General features: G+C 45.4%; 1 protein-coding gene and 1 pseudogene across 1 annotated transcript; one reads left to right on the forward strand and one right to left on the reverse strand.

Annotated features, from left to right (window-relative positions):
* Window positions 1-11,361: 11,361 nt before the first annotated feature.
* On the reverse strand, window positions 11,362-12,694 carry LOC123397217 (annotated as a pseudogene).
* A 166-nt stretch (window positions 12,695-12,860) lies between these two features.
* Window positions 12,861-13,590, forward strand: LOC123398316 (proteasome subunit beta type-2-like). Its single transcript, XM_045092794.1, has 2 exons — window positions 12,861-13,021; window positions 13,133-13,590. Exons 1-2 carry the CDS (start codon window positions 12,861-12,863, stop codon window positions 13,584-13,586), a joined length of 615 nt encoding a protein of 204 aa, XP_044948729.1. The 3' UTR covers window positions 13,587-13,590.
* The last annotated feature ends 2,968 nt before the right edge of the window (window positions 13,591-16,558 follow it).

Raw genomic sequence — 16,558 nt, forward strand, 5'->3', positions numbered from 1 at the left:
GGGTGGGTTGCCCCCCCCCCCCCCCGGTGAACTCCCGGAACCCATTCGTCATTCCCGGTACATTCCCGGTAACTCCAAAAACCTTCCGGTAATCAAATGAGGTCATCCTATATATCAATATTCATTTCCGGACCATTCCAGAAACCCTCGTGACGTCCGTGATCTCATCCGGGACTCCGAACAACATTCGGTAACCAACCATATAACTCAAATACACATAAAACAACGTCGAACCTTAAGTGTGCAGACCCTGCGGGTTCGAGAACTATGTAGACATGACCCGAGAGACTCCTCGATCAATATCCAATAGCGGGACCAGGATGCCCATATTGGATCCTACATATTCTACGAAGATCTTATCGTTTGAACCTCAGTGCCAAGGATTCATATAATCCTGTATGTCATTCCCTTTGTCCTTCGGTATGTTACTTGCCCGAGATTCGATCGTCAGTATCCGTATACCTATTTCAATCTCGTTTACCGGCAAGTCTCTTTACTCGTTCCGTAATACAAGATCCCGCAACTTACACTAAGTCACATTGCTTGCAAGGCTTGTGTGTGATGTTGTATTACCAAGTGGGCCCCGAGATACCTCTCCGTCACACGGAGTGACAAATCCCAGTCTCGATCCATACTAACTCAACGAACACCTTCGGAGATACCTGTAGAGCATCTTTATAGTCACCCAGTTATGTTGCGACGTTTGATACACACAAAGTATTCCTCCGGTGTCCGTGAGTTATATGATCTCATGGTCATAGGAACAAATACTTGACACACAGAAAACAGTAGCAACAAAATGACACGATCAACATGCTACGTCTATTAGTTTGGGTCTAGTCCATCACATGATTCTCCTAATGATGTGATCCCGTTATCAAGTGACAACCCTTGCCTATGGCCAGGAAACCTTGACCATCTTTGATCAACGAGCTAGTCAACTAGAGGCTTACTAGGGACAGTGTTTTGTCTATGTATCCACACAAGTATTGTGTTTCCATTCAATACAATTATAGCATGGATAATAAACGATTATCATGAACTAAGAAATATAATAATAACTAATTTATTATTGCCTCTAGGGCATATTTCCAACAGTCTCCCACTTGCACTAGAGTCAATAATCTAGTTCACATCACCATGTGATTCCAATGAATCCAACACCCATGGGGTCTGATCACGTCTTGCTCGTGAGAGAGGTTTTAGTCAACGGTTCTGAAACTTTCAGATCCGTGCGTTCTTTACAAATCTTTATGTCATCTTATAGATGCTGCTACTACGTGCTATTCGGAAATGCTCCAAATATCTACTCTACTATACGAATCCGTTTCACTACTCTTAGTTATTCGGATTAGTGTCAAAGCTTGCATCGACGTAACCCTTTACGACGAACTCTTTAACCACCTCCATAATCGAGAAAAAATTCCTTAGTCTATTTGGTTACTAAGGATAACTTTGACCGCTGATCAGTGATTCAATCCTGGATCACTCTGTGTACAGACTTGCTGCAAAGCGCACATCAGGTGCGGTACTCAGCATGGCATACTTTAGAGTCTACGGCTAAGGCATAGAAGACGACCTTCGTCTATTCTCTTTATTCTGCCGTGGTCGGGTTTTGAGTCTTGCTCAAATTCACACCTTACAATGCAACCAAGAACTCCTTCTTTGCTGATCTATTTTGAACTCCTTCAAAAACTTGTCAAGGCATGCATCTTTTTGAAACTTCCATTAAGCGCATTCGATCTAACTCCATAGATCTTTGATGCTCAACGTTCAAGTAGCTCAATCCAGGTACTCCTTTGAAAAACCCTTTCAAACAACCTTGTATGCTTTACAAAAATTCTACATTACTTCTGATCCACAATATGTCAACCACATATACTTATCAGAAATTCTATAGTTCTCCCACTCACTTCTTTGGAAATACAAGTTTCTCATAAACCTTGTACAAACCCAAAATCTTGATCATCTCATCAAAGTGTATATTCCAACTCCGAGATGCTTGCACCAGTCCATTGAAGGATCACTGGAGCTTGCATACTTGCTAGTATCTTTAGGATCGACAAAACCTCCTGGTTGTATCACATACAATGTTTGCTCAAGGAAAACGTCGAGGAAACAATGTTTTGACATCCTACGTGCAATATTTCATAAATAATGCAGCAACTACTAACATAATTCTAACAGACCTTTAGCATCGCTACGAGTGAGAAAGTCTCATCATAGTCAACTGTTTGATCTTGTCGAAAACATCTTTGCGACAAGTCGAGCTTTTCTTAATAGTGACTTATCACCATCATCGTCTGTCTTCTTTTAAAGATCCATCTTTACTCAATAGTCCTCTGACCATCAAGTAGTTCTTCCAAAGTCTACACTTTGTTTTCATACATGGATCCTCTCTCGGATTTCATGGCTTCCAGCCATTTGTCGGAATCCGGGCCCACCATTGCTTTCTTCATAACTCGTAAGTTCATTGTTGCTCAACAACATGACCTCCAAGACAGGGCTACCGTACCACTCTGCAGTAGTACGCGACCTTGTCAACCTACGAGGCTTGTAGTAACTTGATCCGATGCTCGATGATCACCATTATCAGCTTCCACTTCAATTGGTGTAGGCGCCACAGGAACAACTTCCTGCGCCCTGCTACACACTGGTTGAAGTGATGGTTCAATAACCTCATCAAGTTCTACTACCCTCCCACTCAATTCTTTCGAGAGAAACCTTTCCTCGAGAAAGGATCCATTTCTAGAAACAGACACTTTGCTTTCGGATATGAGATAGGAGATGTACCCAACTGTTTTGGATATCCTATGAAGATGCATTTATCCGCTTTGGGTTCGAGCTTATCAGACTGAAACTTTTTCACATAAGTGTCGAAGCCCCAAACTTTCAAGAAACGACAGTTTAGATTTCTCTAAACCTCAGTCTATACTGTGTCATCTCAACGGAAATACGCGGTGCCCTATTTAAAGTGAATGCGGTTGTCTCTAATGCATAACCCATAAACGATAGTGGTAATTCGATAAGAGACATCATAGCATGCACCATACCAAATAGTGTGTGGCTATGACGTTCAGACACATCATCACACTATGATGTTCTAGGTGGCATGAACTGCGAAACAATTTCCACATTGTCTTAACTGCGTACCAAAACTCGCAACTCAGATATTCATTTCTATGATCATATCGTAGACAGTTTATCCTCTTGTTACCACGAACTTCAATCCGAAACAGAATTGAACTTTTCAATATTTCAGACTTTGTGATTCATTAAGTAAATACTCTTGTATCTACTCAAATCGTCATTGAAGTAAGAACATAATGATATTCACTGCGTGCCTCAGCACCCATTGGACTGCATACATCAAAATGTATCACTTCCAACAAGTTACTATCTTGCTTCATCTCAATGAAAACAAGGCCTTGCTCATGTAGTATGATTAGCATGTCACTAGTGATTCAAAATCAAGTGAATATAAAGATCCATCAGCATGGAGCCTCTTCATGCAATTTATACTAACATGACTCAAGCGGCAGTGCCACAAGTAAGTGGTACTATCATCATTAACTCGTATCTTTTGGCACCAATATCATGAACATGTGTAACACTACGATCGAGATTCAATAAACCATTGAAGGTGATTATTCAAGAAAATAGAGTAACCATTATTCTCTTTAAATGAATAATCGTATTGCAATAAACACGATCCAATCATGTTCATGCTTAACGCAAGCACCAAATAACAATTATTTAGGTTTAACACCAATCCCGATGGTAGAGGGAGCGTGCGATGTTTGATCATATCAACCTTGGAAACACTTCCAACACGTATCGTCACCTCGCCTTTAGCTAGTCTCCATTTATGACGTAGCTTTCATTTCGTGTTACTAATCACTTAGCAACCGAACCGGTATCCAATACCCTCAAGCTACTAGGAGTACTAGTAAACTACACATCAACATCATGTATATCAAATATACTTCTTTCGACTTTTGTCAGCCTGCTTATCTACCAAGTATCTAGAGTTGCTCTGCCTCAGTGACTGTTCCCCTCATTACAGAAGCACTTAGTCTCGGGTTTGGGTTTAATCTTGGGTCTCTTCATTAGTACAGCAATTGTTTTTCCGTTTCACGAAGTATCCCTTCTAGCCCTTGCATTTCTTGAAACTTAGTGGTTTTACAAACCATCAACTATTGATGCTCCTTCTTGATTTCTACTTTCGCAGTGTCAAACATCGCGAATCGCTCAAGGATCATTGTATTTATCCTTGATATGTTATAGTTCATCACGAAGCTCTCACAGGTTGGTGGCAGTGACTTTGGAGAACCATCACTATCTCATCTGGAAGATTAACTCCCACTTGATTCAAGTGATTGTCGTATTCAGACAATCTGAGAACACGCTCAACGATTGAGCTTTTCTCCTTTACTTTGTGGACAAAGAATCTTGTTGGAGGTATCGTACCTCTTAAGAAGGGCACAAGCATGAAATCATAATTTCATCTCTTTAGAACATCACTTATGTTCCGTGACGTTTTAAAACGTTTTCGGCGCCTTGCTTCTAAGCCATTAAGTACTTTGCACTGAACTATCGTGTAGTCATCAGAAACGTGTATGTCGGATGTTCACAGCATCCACAGACGACGCTCGAGGTGTAGCACACCGAGTGGTGCATTAAGGACATAAGCCTTTTGCGCAGCAACGAGGACAATCCTCGGTTTTACAGACTCAGTCTGCAAAGTTTGCTACTATCAATTTTCAACTAAATTTTCTCTAGGAACATATAAAAACAGTAGAGCTATAGCGCAAGCTACATCGTAATTCGCAAAGACCATTAGACTATGTTCATGACAATTAGTTCAATTAATCATATTACTTAAGAACTCCCACTCAAAAAGTACATCTCTCTAGTCATTTGAGTGGTACATGATCCAAATCCACTATCTGAAGTCCGATCATCACGTGAGTCGAGAATAGTTTCAGTGGTAAGCATCTCTATGCTAATCATATCAACTATACGATTCATGCTCGACCTTTCGGTCTCATGTGTTCCGAGGCCATGTCTGCACATGCTAGGCTCGTCAAGCTTAACCCGAGTGTTCTGCATGTGAAACTGTTTTGCACCCGTTGTATGTGAACGTTGAGTCTATCACACCCGATCATCACGTGGTGTCTCGAAACGAAGAACTGTCGCAACGGTGCACAGTCGGGGAGAACACAGTTTCATCTTGAAATTTTAGTGAGAGATCACCTCATAATGCTACCGTCGTTCTAAGCAAAATAAGGTGCATAAAAGGATTAACATCACATGCAATTCATAAGTGACATGATATGGCCATCATCATGTGCTTCTTGATCTCCATCACCAAAGCACCGGCACGATCTTCTTGTCACTGGCGTCACACCATGATCTCCATCATCATGATCTCCATCGACGTGTCGCCATCGGGGTTGTCGTGCTACTCATGCTATTACTACTAAAGCTACATCCTAGCAAAATAGTAAACGCATCTGCAAGCACAAACGTTAGTTTAAAGACAACCCTATGGCTCCTGCCGGTTGCCGTACCATCGACGTGCAAGTCGATATTAACTATTACAACATGATCATCTCATACATCCAATATATCACATCACATCGTTGGCCATATCACATCACAAGCATACCCTGCAAAAACAAGTTAGACGTCCTCTAATTTTGTTGTTGCATGTTTTACGTGGTGACCATGGGTATCTAGTAGGATCGCATCTTACTTACGCAAACACCACAACGGAGATATATGAGTTGCTATTTAACCTCATCCAAGGACCTCCTCGGTCAATTCCGATTCAACTAAAGTTGGAGAAACTGACACCCGCCAGTCATCTTTGAGCAACGGAGTTACTCGTAGCGATGAAACCAGTCTCTCGTAAGCGTACGAGTAATGTCGGTCCGAGCCGCTTCGATCCAACAATACCGCGGAATCAAAAAAAGACTAAGGAGGGCAGCAAAACGCACATCACCGCCCACAAAAACTTTTGTGTTCTACTCGAGAAGACATCTACGCATGAACCAAGCTCTGATACCACTGTTGGGGAACGTCGCATGGGAAACAAAAAATTTCCTACGCGCACGAAGACCTATCATGGTGATGTCCATCTACGAGAGGGGATGAGTGATCTAGGTACCCTTGTAGACCGTACAGCAGAAGCGTTAGTGAATACGGTTGATGTAGTGGAACGTCCTCACGTCCCTCGATCCACCCCGCGAACTATCCCGCGACCAGTCCCACGATCTAGCGCCGAATGGACGGCACCTCCGCGTTCAGCACACGTACAACTCGACGATGATCTCGGCCTTCTTGATCCAGCAAGAGAGACGGAGAGGTAGAAGAGTTCTCCGGCAGCGTGACGGCGCTCCGGAGGTTGGTGATGATCTCGTCTCAGCAGGGCTCCGCCCGAGCTCCTTAGAAACGCGATCTAGAGGTAAAACCGTGGAGATATGTGGTCGGCCTGCCGTGGCAAAAGTTGTCTCAAATCAGCCCTAAAACCCCACTATATATAGGAGGAAGAGGGGGAGCCTTCCCTTGGGGTCCAAGGACTCCCAAGGGGTCGGCCGAACCAAGGGGGAAGGTCTCCCCCTCCCAAACCGAGTCCTACTTGGTTTGGAAGGTGGAGTCCTTCTTCCCTTTCCCACCTCCTCCTTTTTTTCTCTTTGATTTTTCTTCCAATGTGCATAGGGCTCTTTTGGGTTGTCCCACCAGCCCACTAAGGGCTGGTGCGCCACCCTCAATGCCTATGGGCTTCCCCGGGGTGGGTTGCCCCCGGTGAACTCCCGGAACCCATTCGTCATTCCCGGTACATTCCCGGTAACTCCAAAAACCTTCCGGTAATCAAATAAGGTCATCCTATATATCAATCTTCGTTTCTGGACCATTCCGGAAACCCTCATGACGTCCGTGATCTCATCCGGGACTCCGAACAACATTCGGTAACCAACCATATAACTCAAATACGCATAAAACAACGTCGAACCTTAAGTGTGCAGACCCTGCGGGTTCGAGAACTATGTAGACATGACCCGAGAGACTCCTCGGTCAATATCCAATAGCGGGACCTGGATGCCCATATTGGATCCTACATATTCTACGAAGATCTTATCGTTTGAACCTTAGTGCCAAGGATTCATATAATCCCGTATGTCATTCCCTTTGTCCTTCGGTATGTTACTTGCCCGAGATTCGATCGTCAGTATCCGTATACCTATTTCAATCTCGTTTACCGGCAAGTCTCTTTACTCGTTCCGTAATACAAGATCCCGCAACTTACACTAAGTCACATTGCTTGCAAGGCTTGTGTGTGATGTTGTATTACCGAGTGGGCCCCGAGATACCTCTCCGTCACACGGAGTGACAAATCCCAGTCTCGATCCATACTAACTCAACGAACACCTTCGGAGATACCTGTAGAGCATCTTTATAGTCACCCAGTTACGTTGCGACGTTTGATACACACAAAGTATTCCTCCGGTGTCCGTGAGTTATATGATCTCATGGTCATAGGAACAAATACTTGACATGCAGAAAACAGTAGCAACAAAATGACACGATCAACATGCTACGTCTATTAGTTTGGGTCTAGTCCATCACATGATTCTCCTAATGATGTGATCCCATTATCAAGTGACAACACTTGCCTATGGCGAGGAAACCTTGACCATCTTTGATCAACGAGCTAGTCAACTAGAGGCTTACTAGGGACAGTGTTTTGTCTATGTATCCACACAAGTATTGTGTTTCCATTCAATACAATTATAGCATGGATAATAAACGATTATCATGAACTAAGAAATATAATAATAACTAATTTATTATTGCCTCTAGGGCATATTTCCAACATTCTGTGGAGCACGATGGAGTATATTCTCTAGTAGGTAAGTGGAGCTCTTCAGCTATAGGATGTCCTTCTCGGTGACGGAGGAGGACTCCCACTTGCCCTTGGAGCCTGAGCTGGCCATCGTCAGATTGATGGAAGGATTCGAAAGGATAAGAGGGTAAGGAAACCTTGAGCGCTAGAGCTTTGGAGGCAGGGAATGGCGACGGTGTTGTGAGATTTGAGGTGCGTGAAGGGGCTGCAGTGATAGTTTTACCATTTATGGCTCGCAAAAATACCAAAAGCCCCACCACTACGCCGTAAACTCCGCCGTTTCCCGATATAATCATGCGATTATGGGCGTGTGTGATAACCCAAATCATAATCCATATCCCTGGAAATGACGAACACGATCTCCGTGATGGAACATGTCAGTAAAAACAGTCTTGAACTGCTCTTTCATAAAAGTTTATTGGCCTTGACCAAACAGCGACCTTTCGGATAGAGGAGTGAAAGACACTATTCATGGTCGAACGATCGGCCTAAAAATTGAAATTTGTATATCTATATCTATATCTGTGCATTTGAAGGAGGGAAGATCATCGGTAGCCGAACTATCGTCGGTTAAAGGAAGAGAAGAACTCGCCTCGCAAGCCAAAGTCTCTATGAAGCAACCAAAGGTGGAAGGTTTCGGCATTAGAGGCCAGATCGTGGGCTATTAAGGGAGTCCGGGACTAAGGGGTCCTCGGGCCGCCTATCTATGCTCATAGGGATTTGAGGTATTGTAATCGAGATGGACTCTTCCGAAGACTTGGCGTGCAATCCAAGGCGACATAGTAATCGGCATATTCCTTCCCTATTGTAATCGACTTTGTGTAACCCTAGCACCACTAGTATCTATATAAACTAGGGGGCGATAGTTCTAGGACACATTAATCTCATCATGATTAGGTCGTAGGACACATTAATCTCATCATGATTAGGGTTTAGACCACCACATACGATCTCGAGATAGATCAACTCTGTACTTTGTACTACTTCATCAATTCAACAAGAGCAGGACGTAGGGTTTTACCTCCATCAAGAGGGCATGAACCTGGGTAAAACACCATCTCCTTCGTCCTCGGTTACCCAGTCCAAGATCCACAGTTCAGACCCCCTACTCAAAATCAGTCGGTTTTGATACCAACACCCCTTAGTCCTGGACTCCCTCAATCTTTCCCTGATTTCGATATGAGTCCTCATTCATTGTGGTTGGTCGAGTTAGGAGCCACGGTGGCATGGATCCCTTCGGCGAGATACGTGGGAGGTGCCAAGAAAAATTTCCACGTGACGATGGCTGCATGGGCTGTGTCCTTCTTGGGGCTTCTCCTTGGCTTCTCTTCCCACCCCTTTAGCCAACACTCATGGTTAAAAAATTGTCTGTTTGCTGCGAACAATGACGTATACTCCAACTCCCGGCTACTCGACCGGTAGGGTCGGTGCTGCTCAGTGCGAAGCGAGACGACAAAGGGTGCTCTCCGGCGACATCATGGTGGAGTTGTTGTGGCAAAGGCCGGTGGTGACAGCTTGCATGTTTGTGGGTTGTCGTTGGCCTTTCTTGTGTCTCTCGGTGATTCGACCTCTCATGCACTTCTACTCATGGTACTTGTTTGCGGTATGAGCTTGTCTTGTCGTGTTCATTCTTTGAATCCATTTGTATTTTTATGAGATTTCTTCATCATCTTGTATTGCTCGGCCATGGGCCTTATTATACATAATAAAATAGGTCAAAATTCTATTTCAAGAAATTTAGGATTCCTGACTCCGCTACTGTTTGTCTTGGCGGTTTTCCTTTGCATTGCCCATTCTAATAAGAAAAACACTTCTGTTCATCCAACCGATATTTTTGCATGTATCTCGCCTCTACAGCCATCGAATCCTTTTTTAATCAAATGGCTTAAAAGCATCCTCTTTCTAGAGCCTAGGTTTGTAACTCAGCCATTGTTGCGATTTCCACCCCCGCGACAACTAGCTTGTTGCAGGATCTGGATCCAGCACGGACATCATGAGACGCGCCGGCACCGGCACGGACGAGCGTGCTCTCCTCCTTCTCTGGACCTTCTCTCTCTCTCTCTCTCTCTCCCTCCCTCCCTCCCTCTCCCCTCTTCTCTCTCTCCCTCTCCCCCTCTTCTCTCTCTCCCTCTCCCCCACCCTCCCCCTTCCCCTCCCCTTCCTCTCCCTATCCCCCCTCTCTCTCTCCCTCTCCCTCCCTCCCTCCCTCCCTCCCTCTTTCCCCCTCCCCTCCCCTCCCCTCCTCTCTCTCTCTCTCTCTATGTGTCTCTCTCTCTCTCTACCTCTATCTCTCTAAAGATCCGCCTCCCATCGGATCTATGCCGCTCCAACGAGATCGATGGCACATTGGATCGGGAGCATCCACCCCTCGGTCGTCCTTGACCACACACCGTGTGTGATGTCGCTGCAGGACGGCGTGCAGTGAGAACTGTACTTGATTTTTCTGCAACAGTGTGTTTTGTAACAAGATACTTGTTGCAAAAAGGCGTTTGATGGGATAGGTCCACCGAAAAAAATCAGTTTTAAAAATTTCTGCATCATGACCTTTGTTGTGAAAAAATTCTGCATTGACCTTTGTTGCAATAATATCTAAAATTAGACCTCTGTTGTGAATATTTTTTGTAACTAGACCTCTGTTGCTAAAATTATTGCAGATGACTGGTCACCCGGATAGATCGTACAGCCATCCACAACTTTATCTGATGGTTACAGAGGCGACCGATCTTTTAGTTTTATCCGAGCGTCGCCCATTCTAATAATCTATGGGGAACGCTCTACATCAACCAGCGGATCTCGCGATTCGTTCGGCCAGTCGCACAACCATTGGATTTGCTTTTCGATTTGTGTGATGTGCTACTCTAATCCCGCCATTGCACCACCTACATATAAGAGGGAGGCCACTGCTGCATGTAAGAGCTTGCTGCGGCTGGTGATGCAAGCCAACCTCTGCGAGGGGCACCGCCGCAAGAGTCGCATTCGTTGTCACTCGTCATTCCTTGTCGCTACCATCCTGGAGGTGCTCGAGCGTCCATGGCTCCCGCATCCTCAAGCCCATCAGCAACCGTTGCAGCAACAGTTCCCGTAACATGATTTTTGGGGCAAATTTTTTCCGCAACATGATCTTGGTTGAAAAAAAATGCAACATAACCTCTGTTGCAAAAGTTTGGACGACATGACCTTTGTTGTAAAAAAAATGTCTACAGATATTTTCGCAACACATCTTTGTTGCAAAAAAAAATTATGCAACATAACCTCTGTTGCAAAAGTTTCGATGACATGACCTTTGTTGCAAAAAAGGTCAACAAATATTTCCAAAACATATTTTTTGTTAAAAAAATATGCAACATAACCTCTGTTACAAAATTCCTGTAACACAGCCTATGCTGCGGAGATTTATACAACATTAGAGCATCTTCAACAGGCGTGCTTTGACCGGCGTCCAAAAATCGGATTTACAACGCGCGGTTAGCTTTTTTTAGGGCGCCGATGAGCGCCGGCTTTAGCGGACGCAGCATACTTAGCGCGCGCGCGGCGCTATAGCAGCCGCTGCAAATAACACCCAAAACTTGTACAACACGCTATATATAGTTCATTCTTGTCCGAGGTAGATAATATAGATAATATAGATAATAAAACTAGTTCAACACATAGATAATATAAAACTAGTCCAACACATAGATAATAAAACTAGCATATATACATAAAACTACCTCGAGTCATCATTGTGGGTGTTGTCCGAGGTAGATAGCCATGCGTCCTCCCAACGTTCATCATCAGAAGTGAAGATGGACGGAAAATCGTTGTTGATGGCCACACACTGCGATGTAGCGAGTAACTTGGGCCGATGCCTGTCCTGCCGCTCATCGCGACGCCTTGTCGTCCTTTCCGCCCAGAAGGCGTTTTCGGCGGCGACGTCCTCCGGGTGGCGCCGACGCCACTCCGCCATGGCTCGCTCGTCCTCCTCGGCGACGAGCAGGCGGCGCTGCTGCTGACGGTGCTCTGCACGGTCTTGATCCGTGATCAGACGATGGGGAGGGGCGAGGTCATGCGCCTGCTCGCGCGTGTAGACGTCGTGGAAGTTCATCTGCGCGCGAGGCCTTCTTAGTCGCCAGGCCGCCGTGTCGTACGCACGGGGCGGCATCGTGCGCGGTCTCGAACGTGCCGAGGCCGACGCGGACGTCGCCGGACCGGATCTCGGCGTAGTAGGTGCCGGAGGGGCGCTCGCGGACGCCGCGGTAGCCCGAGGATGCACGGCGGCATGGTGGCAAAGGGAGCAGCGAGGGAGAGGCAGAGGCAGAGGAAGAGGCAAGGAAGCGGCGAGGGAGATGCGCGTGGCTATGGGCAGCCGCGTGGCGGGCGCGGCATTTTATAGGGCGCTGAAAACGGTGGGCCAAATCTGGCGCGCGGCCGCCCGCTTTCTCCCACGCGCGTGTAATAGTTTACCGCGCGCGTTTTTTTACCTCGTCCGCTGGAGCGGGCGACTTTATCTCGCGCGCGCTAAATATCGTGTTACCGCGCGCGCGTTTTTTCGACCGTTGTTGGAGATGCTCTTAGCTCTATTGTAATGGTTGAGGATGACCTCGCGATCCGACCGATCTTTTAAAAAAATCAGCCAACGAACGCGTAGCACGCCTCATAATCTATTCGTTCGTGATCGGACAGTGCAGATTGGGATGGTTCGTGTAGCCCTCAATCAGATCGACCAGGGCTAGAACAGGACGGCAAGAGGGCCTTCTCCGAATTCCAGTCTCGTTTGCGGCTCCGACCCGTACTCCCCGTCGACATCGATCCCATCTACTTATAATAGATCCTCCCTGGTTCTCTCCCGTAACCTAGGCACACCGTGCAATCATAGCTGTAGCTACGTGATACGCACGGAGAAGTACCGACCGAACCTGCAGCACAACAACAACACGAGGGCGTACGCTTGCGGGCGCCGCTAGCGATGATGATGGACAGCGTGTTCGGCGTGGTGGGGAGCGGCTTCGCGGTGGTGGCCGCCGGCACCTCCGCCGCGGGTAGAAGCTTCGTGTTCAGGAACACCGACCACGACAGGGTCACGCGCCTCGGCACGAACCTGCTTCTCGGCGTGTCCGGCGTCCCCGGAGACTGGTACGTAGTTCACCACGACGGAGATTGATCAATTCTCGCGCTCGTTCGCCTGAGCCTTCGATCAGTGTTTGTGATCCTCGCCTGAGTCTTCCATGCTTTTGTGTTTTGCAGCCTGCGGTTAAGGGATGAGGTGAGGGCCAGCGCGAGCAAGATCCGCAGCACCGCCGCGGCTGCTGACATCGTCCGGGAGGCGGTGATCGGCTGCGCTCAGTCGGCGAACGCCATGATCGCCGGCTACGACAGCGCCGAGGGCCCGACGATGTATGCCGTTGGCGGCACTGCGCCGCCGGAGCGGGTGGGGCATTACGGCACCGCTGGGTGCGGGGCGGGCCTCTGCAGGACGGTGATGGAGAACCACTACCGCCCCGGCATGACGGTGAATGAGGTGGTGGCGCTCGTTGACAGGTGCATCAAGGAGGTCCGGCGGCTCGGGCTGGCTAGCTTCGTGATCATGATCGTGGACAAGGACGGGGCCAGGGAGTACACCAGGCGTATACTAAGACCGAAGGTGGTGATAGAAATGAAATCCACACAGGGAGCGCCTACTGTAAACTCGAATAATTAAACTAGTAGTAGTATATTTTGCGCAAAAATTGTATGCAAACTTGTTTGTAATTTGGAAACTTAAGTGGGATTCATATACATGTTCTTTCTCCTACTCTTACCGGCTATCTCCGGCATGTTTAATCAAACTAGGTGATCGCTCAAGATAGTATAAAAAAACACCAAAAGTAAAAAATACATGTAGGTCCGTAGACTATCTAGCGACGATTGCTAGTATTGGAGTGAGCTGAAGGTGCATCGCCGTCTCCCCCTCCCTCATCAGAACCGATCAAACCTTATTATAGTAAACAATCAAGAAATCGTCGTGCTAAGGTCCCATACGACCAGCGCATCAGAACAACAACTTGAATAATATGCATTATGTTAGAGGTGTAAAACAACAGTGCTAGTTGGGAGGTAACTCGATATTTCTCTTAATTTTTTGTTTTTACTATCTGTTTGTGTGTGATAACATGATTGTTGCATCTGTAATGATTGTATTTTAAGCTTAAATTAGTGTTTGTGTCAAGTAAGCCTTTGCCATAATTTGAATGACAATAGAATTGGTACGGTGTAAAAATAGAAACTTTGACGTTCAGTGTAAAATTTATGTGATTTTACAGAACGGGAATTGTAAATTCCGAACGTTCAGATCCGTACGATAGATCCAAACGTTTTTTGCGCTCCCTCGATCGCTTCTGATTGCTTTCTTTTGCTTCAAAACTGCCTTTGCGGGAGAGAAAAAATATATTGCCATGACTACGATTCAAACTCCGGTCTCGTGGAGAAGACCCATAGCAGGCTACCACTACACCGCTTGACGTCTTTTTGTCAGTTAAGCAATAGTCACCATACTTGACCCGATAAAGCCATGTCAGCATATTTAAAACACCATTTTTTTGTCAGTTTTCGAAAGATTGATTCACGAAATTAATTTCAAGGCATTGTCTTCTTTCATTTGATATTCCGTGCAGCCATCCCATTTAATGCCAATAATTTTTTATTCAACGTAATCTTTTGATCCACTCATCGAGTGCCAATGATAGTACTTTTTCTCTGTACCTTTTTTCTCTGTGCATTTTTTCTTATCATGGAACGTATATACCCCCGTCCTGGTATCTTTGGCGCGAGAGTGGGGAGGGGGCAGGGGTGGTAACTCACACATCATAGACCTGATAACTTATGTGCTTCGGTCCTCATAACTTTTGGTAAGGGGTGGTGAGATACACATGGTAACTTTAATGATAGTAGCAGGTAACTTACATTTTGTAGCCTAATAACTTATGTACCCCGGTCATGGTAACTTTTGGCGACGCGCGTGCGGTGAGGGGGTGATGAAATATACCACCCGGTAACTTCTGGGTGAATAGCATGGTAATTCACACACTACAAACCAAATAACTTATGTACCCTAGTCCTGATAACTTTAGCGACGAGGTGGAGATGGGGGAGTTGTTGAAACACACCACGATAACTTATGTGCAGATAACATGACTTTTTACGTCCCCAATACATGATAACTTATGTACACCCGTGGGTAATTTTCGCGCGCGAGGCGAGGGGTTATGAAATATACCCATGGTAACTTTAATGTTAATAGCATGGTAACTCACACATCGTACACCATGGGTAATTTTTGCGAGCGTGGCGGGGGGTGAGAATATCCCCTGGAAACTTTTGTGTGAATAGATGGTAACTCACACGTCGTAGATCTGATAACTTATATACCCCGATCCTGGTAACTTTGGCGCCGAGGGAGAGGGGGCCGGAGCGGTTGATGGAATATCTCATGATAAATTACATGTGAATAACATGGTAACTCACACACCGCATACCTAATAACTTATGCACCTCGATCCTGATAACTTTGGTATGGGGGAGGGTTGATGAAATATCCCCCGATAACTTTTGTGTGAACAGATGGTAACTCACACATCATGGAGCTGATAACTTATGTACCTCGGTCATGGTAACTTTGGTGACACGGCAGAGAGAGTTGATGAAATATCCCATCAGTGAGTTCTGTGTGAATAACATGGTAACTCACACATCATAGATCCAATAACTTATGTATAACAATACTGATAACTTTGGCGACGGGGGTGAGGGGGGTGATGAAATATCTCCACATACACCCGATAATTTTTGCGTAAATAGCATGGTATTTTACGCGCCACGGACCTGATTATAGGTGGCCAACAGGCCGACCAGGGTACGGCACAACCCGACACACAACTAAATAGATCTAGACTAACACGACCCCAAAGTTATGTTAATAAAGTAAGCCATGCCATGTCGGCATGTGGACCTCACCCTACGGTCGAGGCACGTCACTGATGGTAGGCGATACTATAATTTACTTATAAACATCATGGTAAATTTTCGACCCAGGCAAAAAAAGATAGTTGAAACACCTCCGGTAACTTCAGTGTAAACACCAGGATAAGTTAGTACTACGTGCATGGTAACTTCTGACCTAAGAAAAGTCGTCGAAACATGTCAATATGGGATGTAGTTTCGAAGGTCTCGTCGCGACGAATCTTTTATGTGAAAATGTTTTTTCAACCGAAGCGACGGTTTGAACTACAAAGCATTTTTAAACTTGAAAAAAGAAATAATTTAGGATGAGATCATATTTTTGTCCTCTAGTGCTTATATGCATATAATTAGAGAGAGAAGTGTATGTAAAATGAAAATTAGTCATTCTAATGCATGCATGTATAATAATTAAAGTGAAATAAGGATCGTTCTTGCGTATTGCTAAAATCCGAGCGTTTGGCAGTTATAAAGGTCCTTTAGTGAAACGTCTTTTTAATCTGATTTTTTACACAGTATCGTTATACAAATTCATCAGGTCATCCTAATGTTTTATAATTTTTAGAGTTACAGAAGTATGACACTTAATTATATCATAACGGACTGTTTTATTTTAGACAGATTTTAGTTTTTACTTGCATAATTTGTTTGTTTTGATGATGTCATGAATTATATCGG

Source organism: Hordeum vulgare, chromosome 5H (assembly GCF_904849725.1).
Source record: "Hordeum vulgare subsp. vulgare chromosome 5H, MorexV3_pseudomolecules_assembly, whole genome shotgun sequence".
NCBI classification, from domain to species: Eukaryota; Viridiplantae; Streptophyta; class Magnoliopsida; order Poales; family Poaceae; genus Hordeum; species Hordeum vulgare.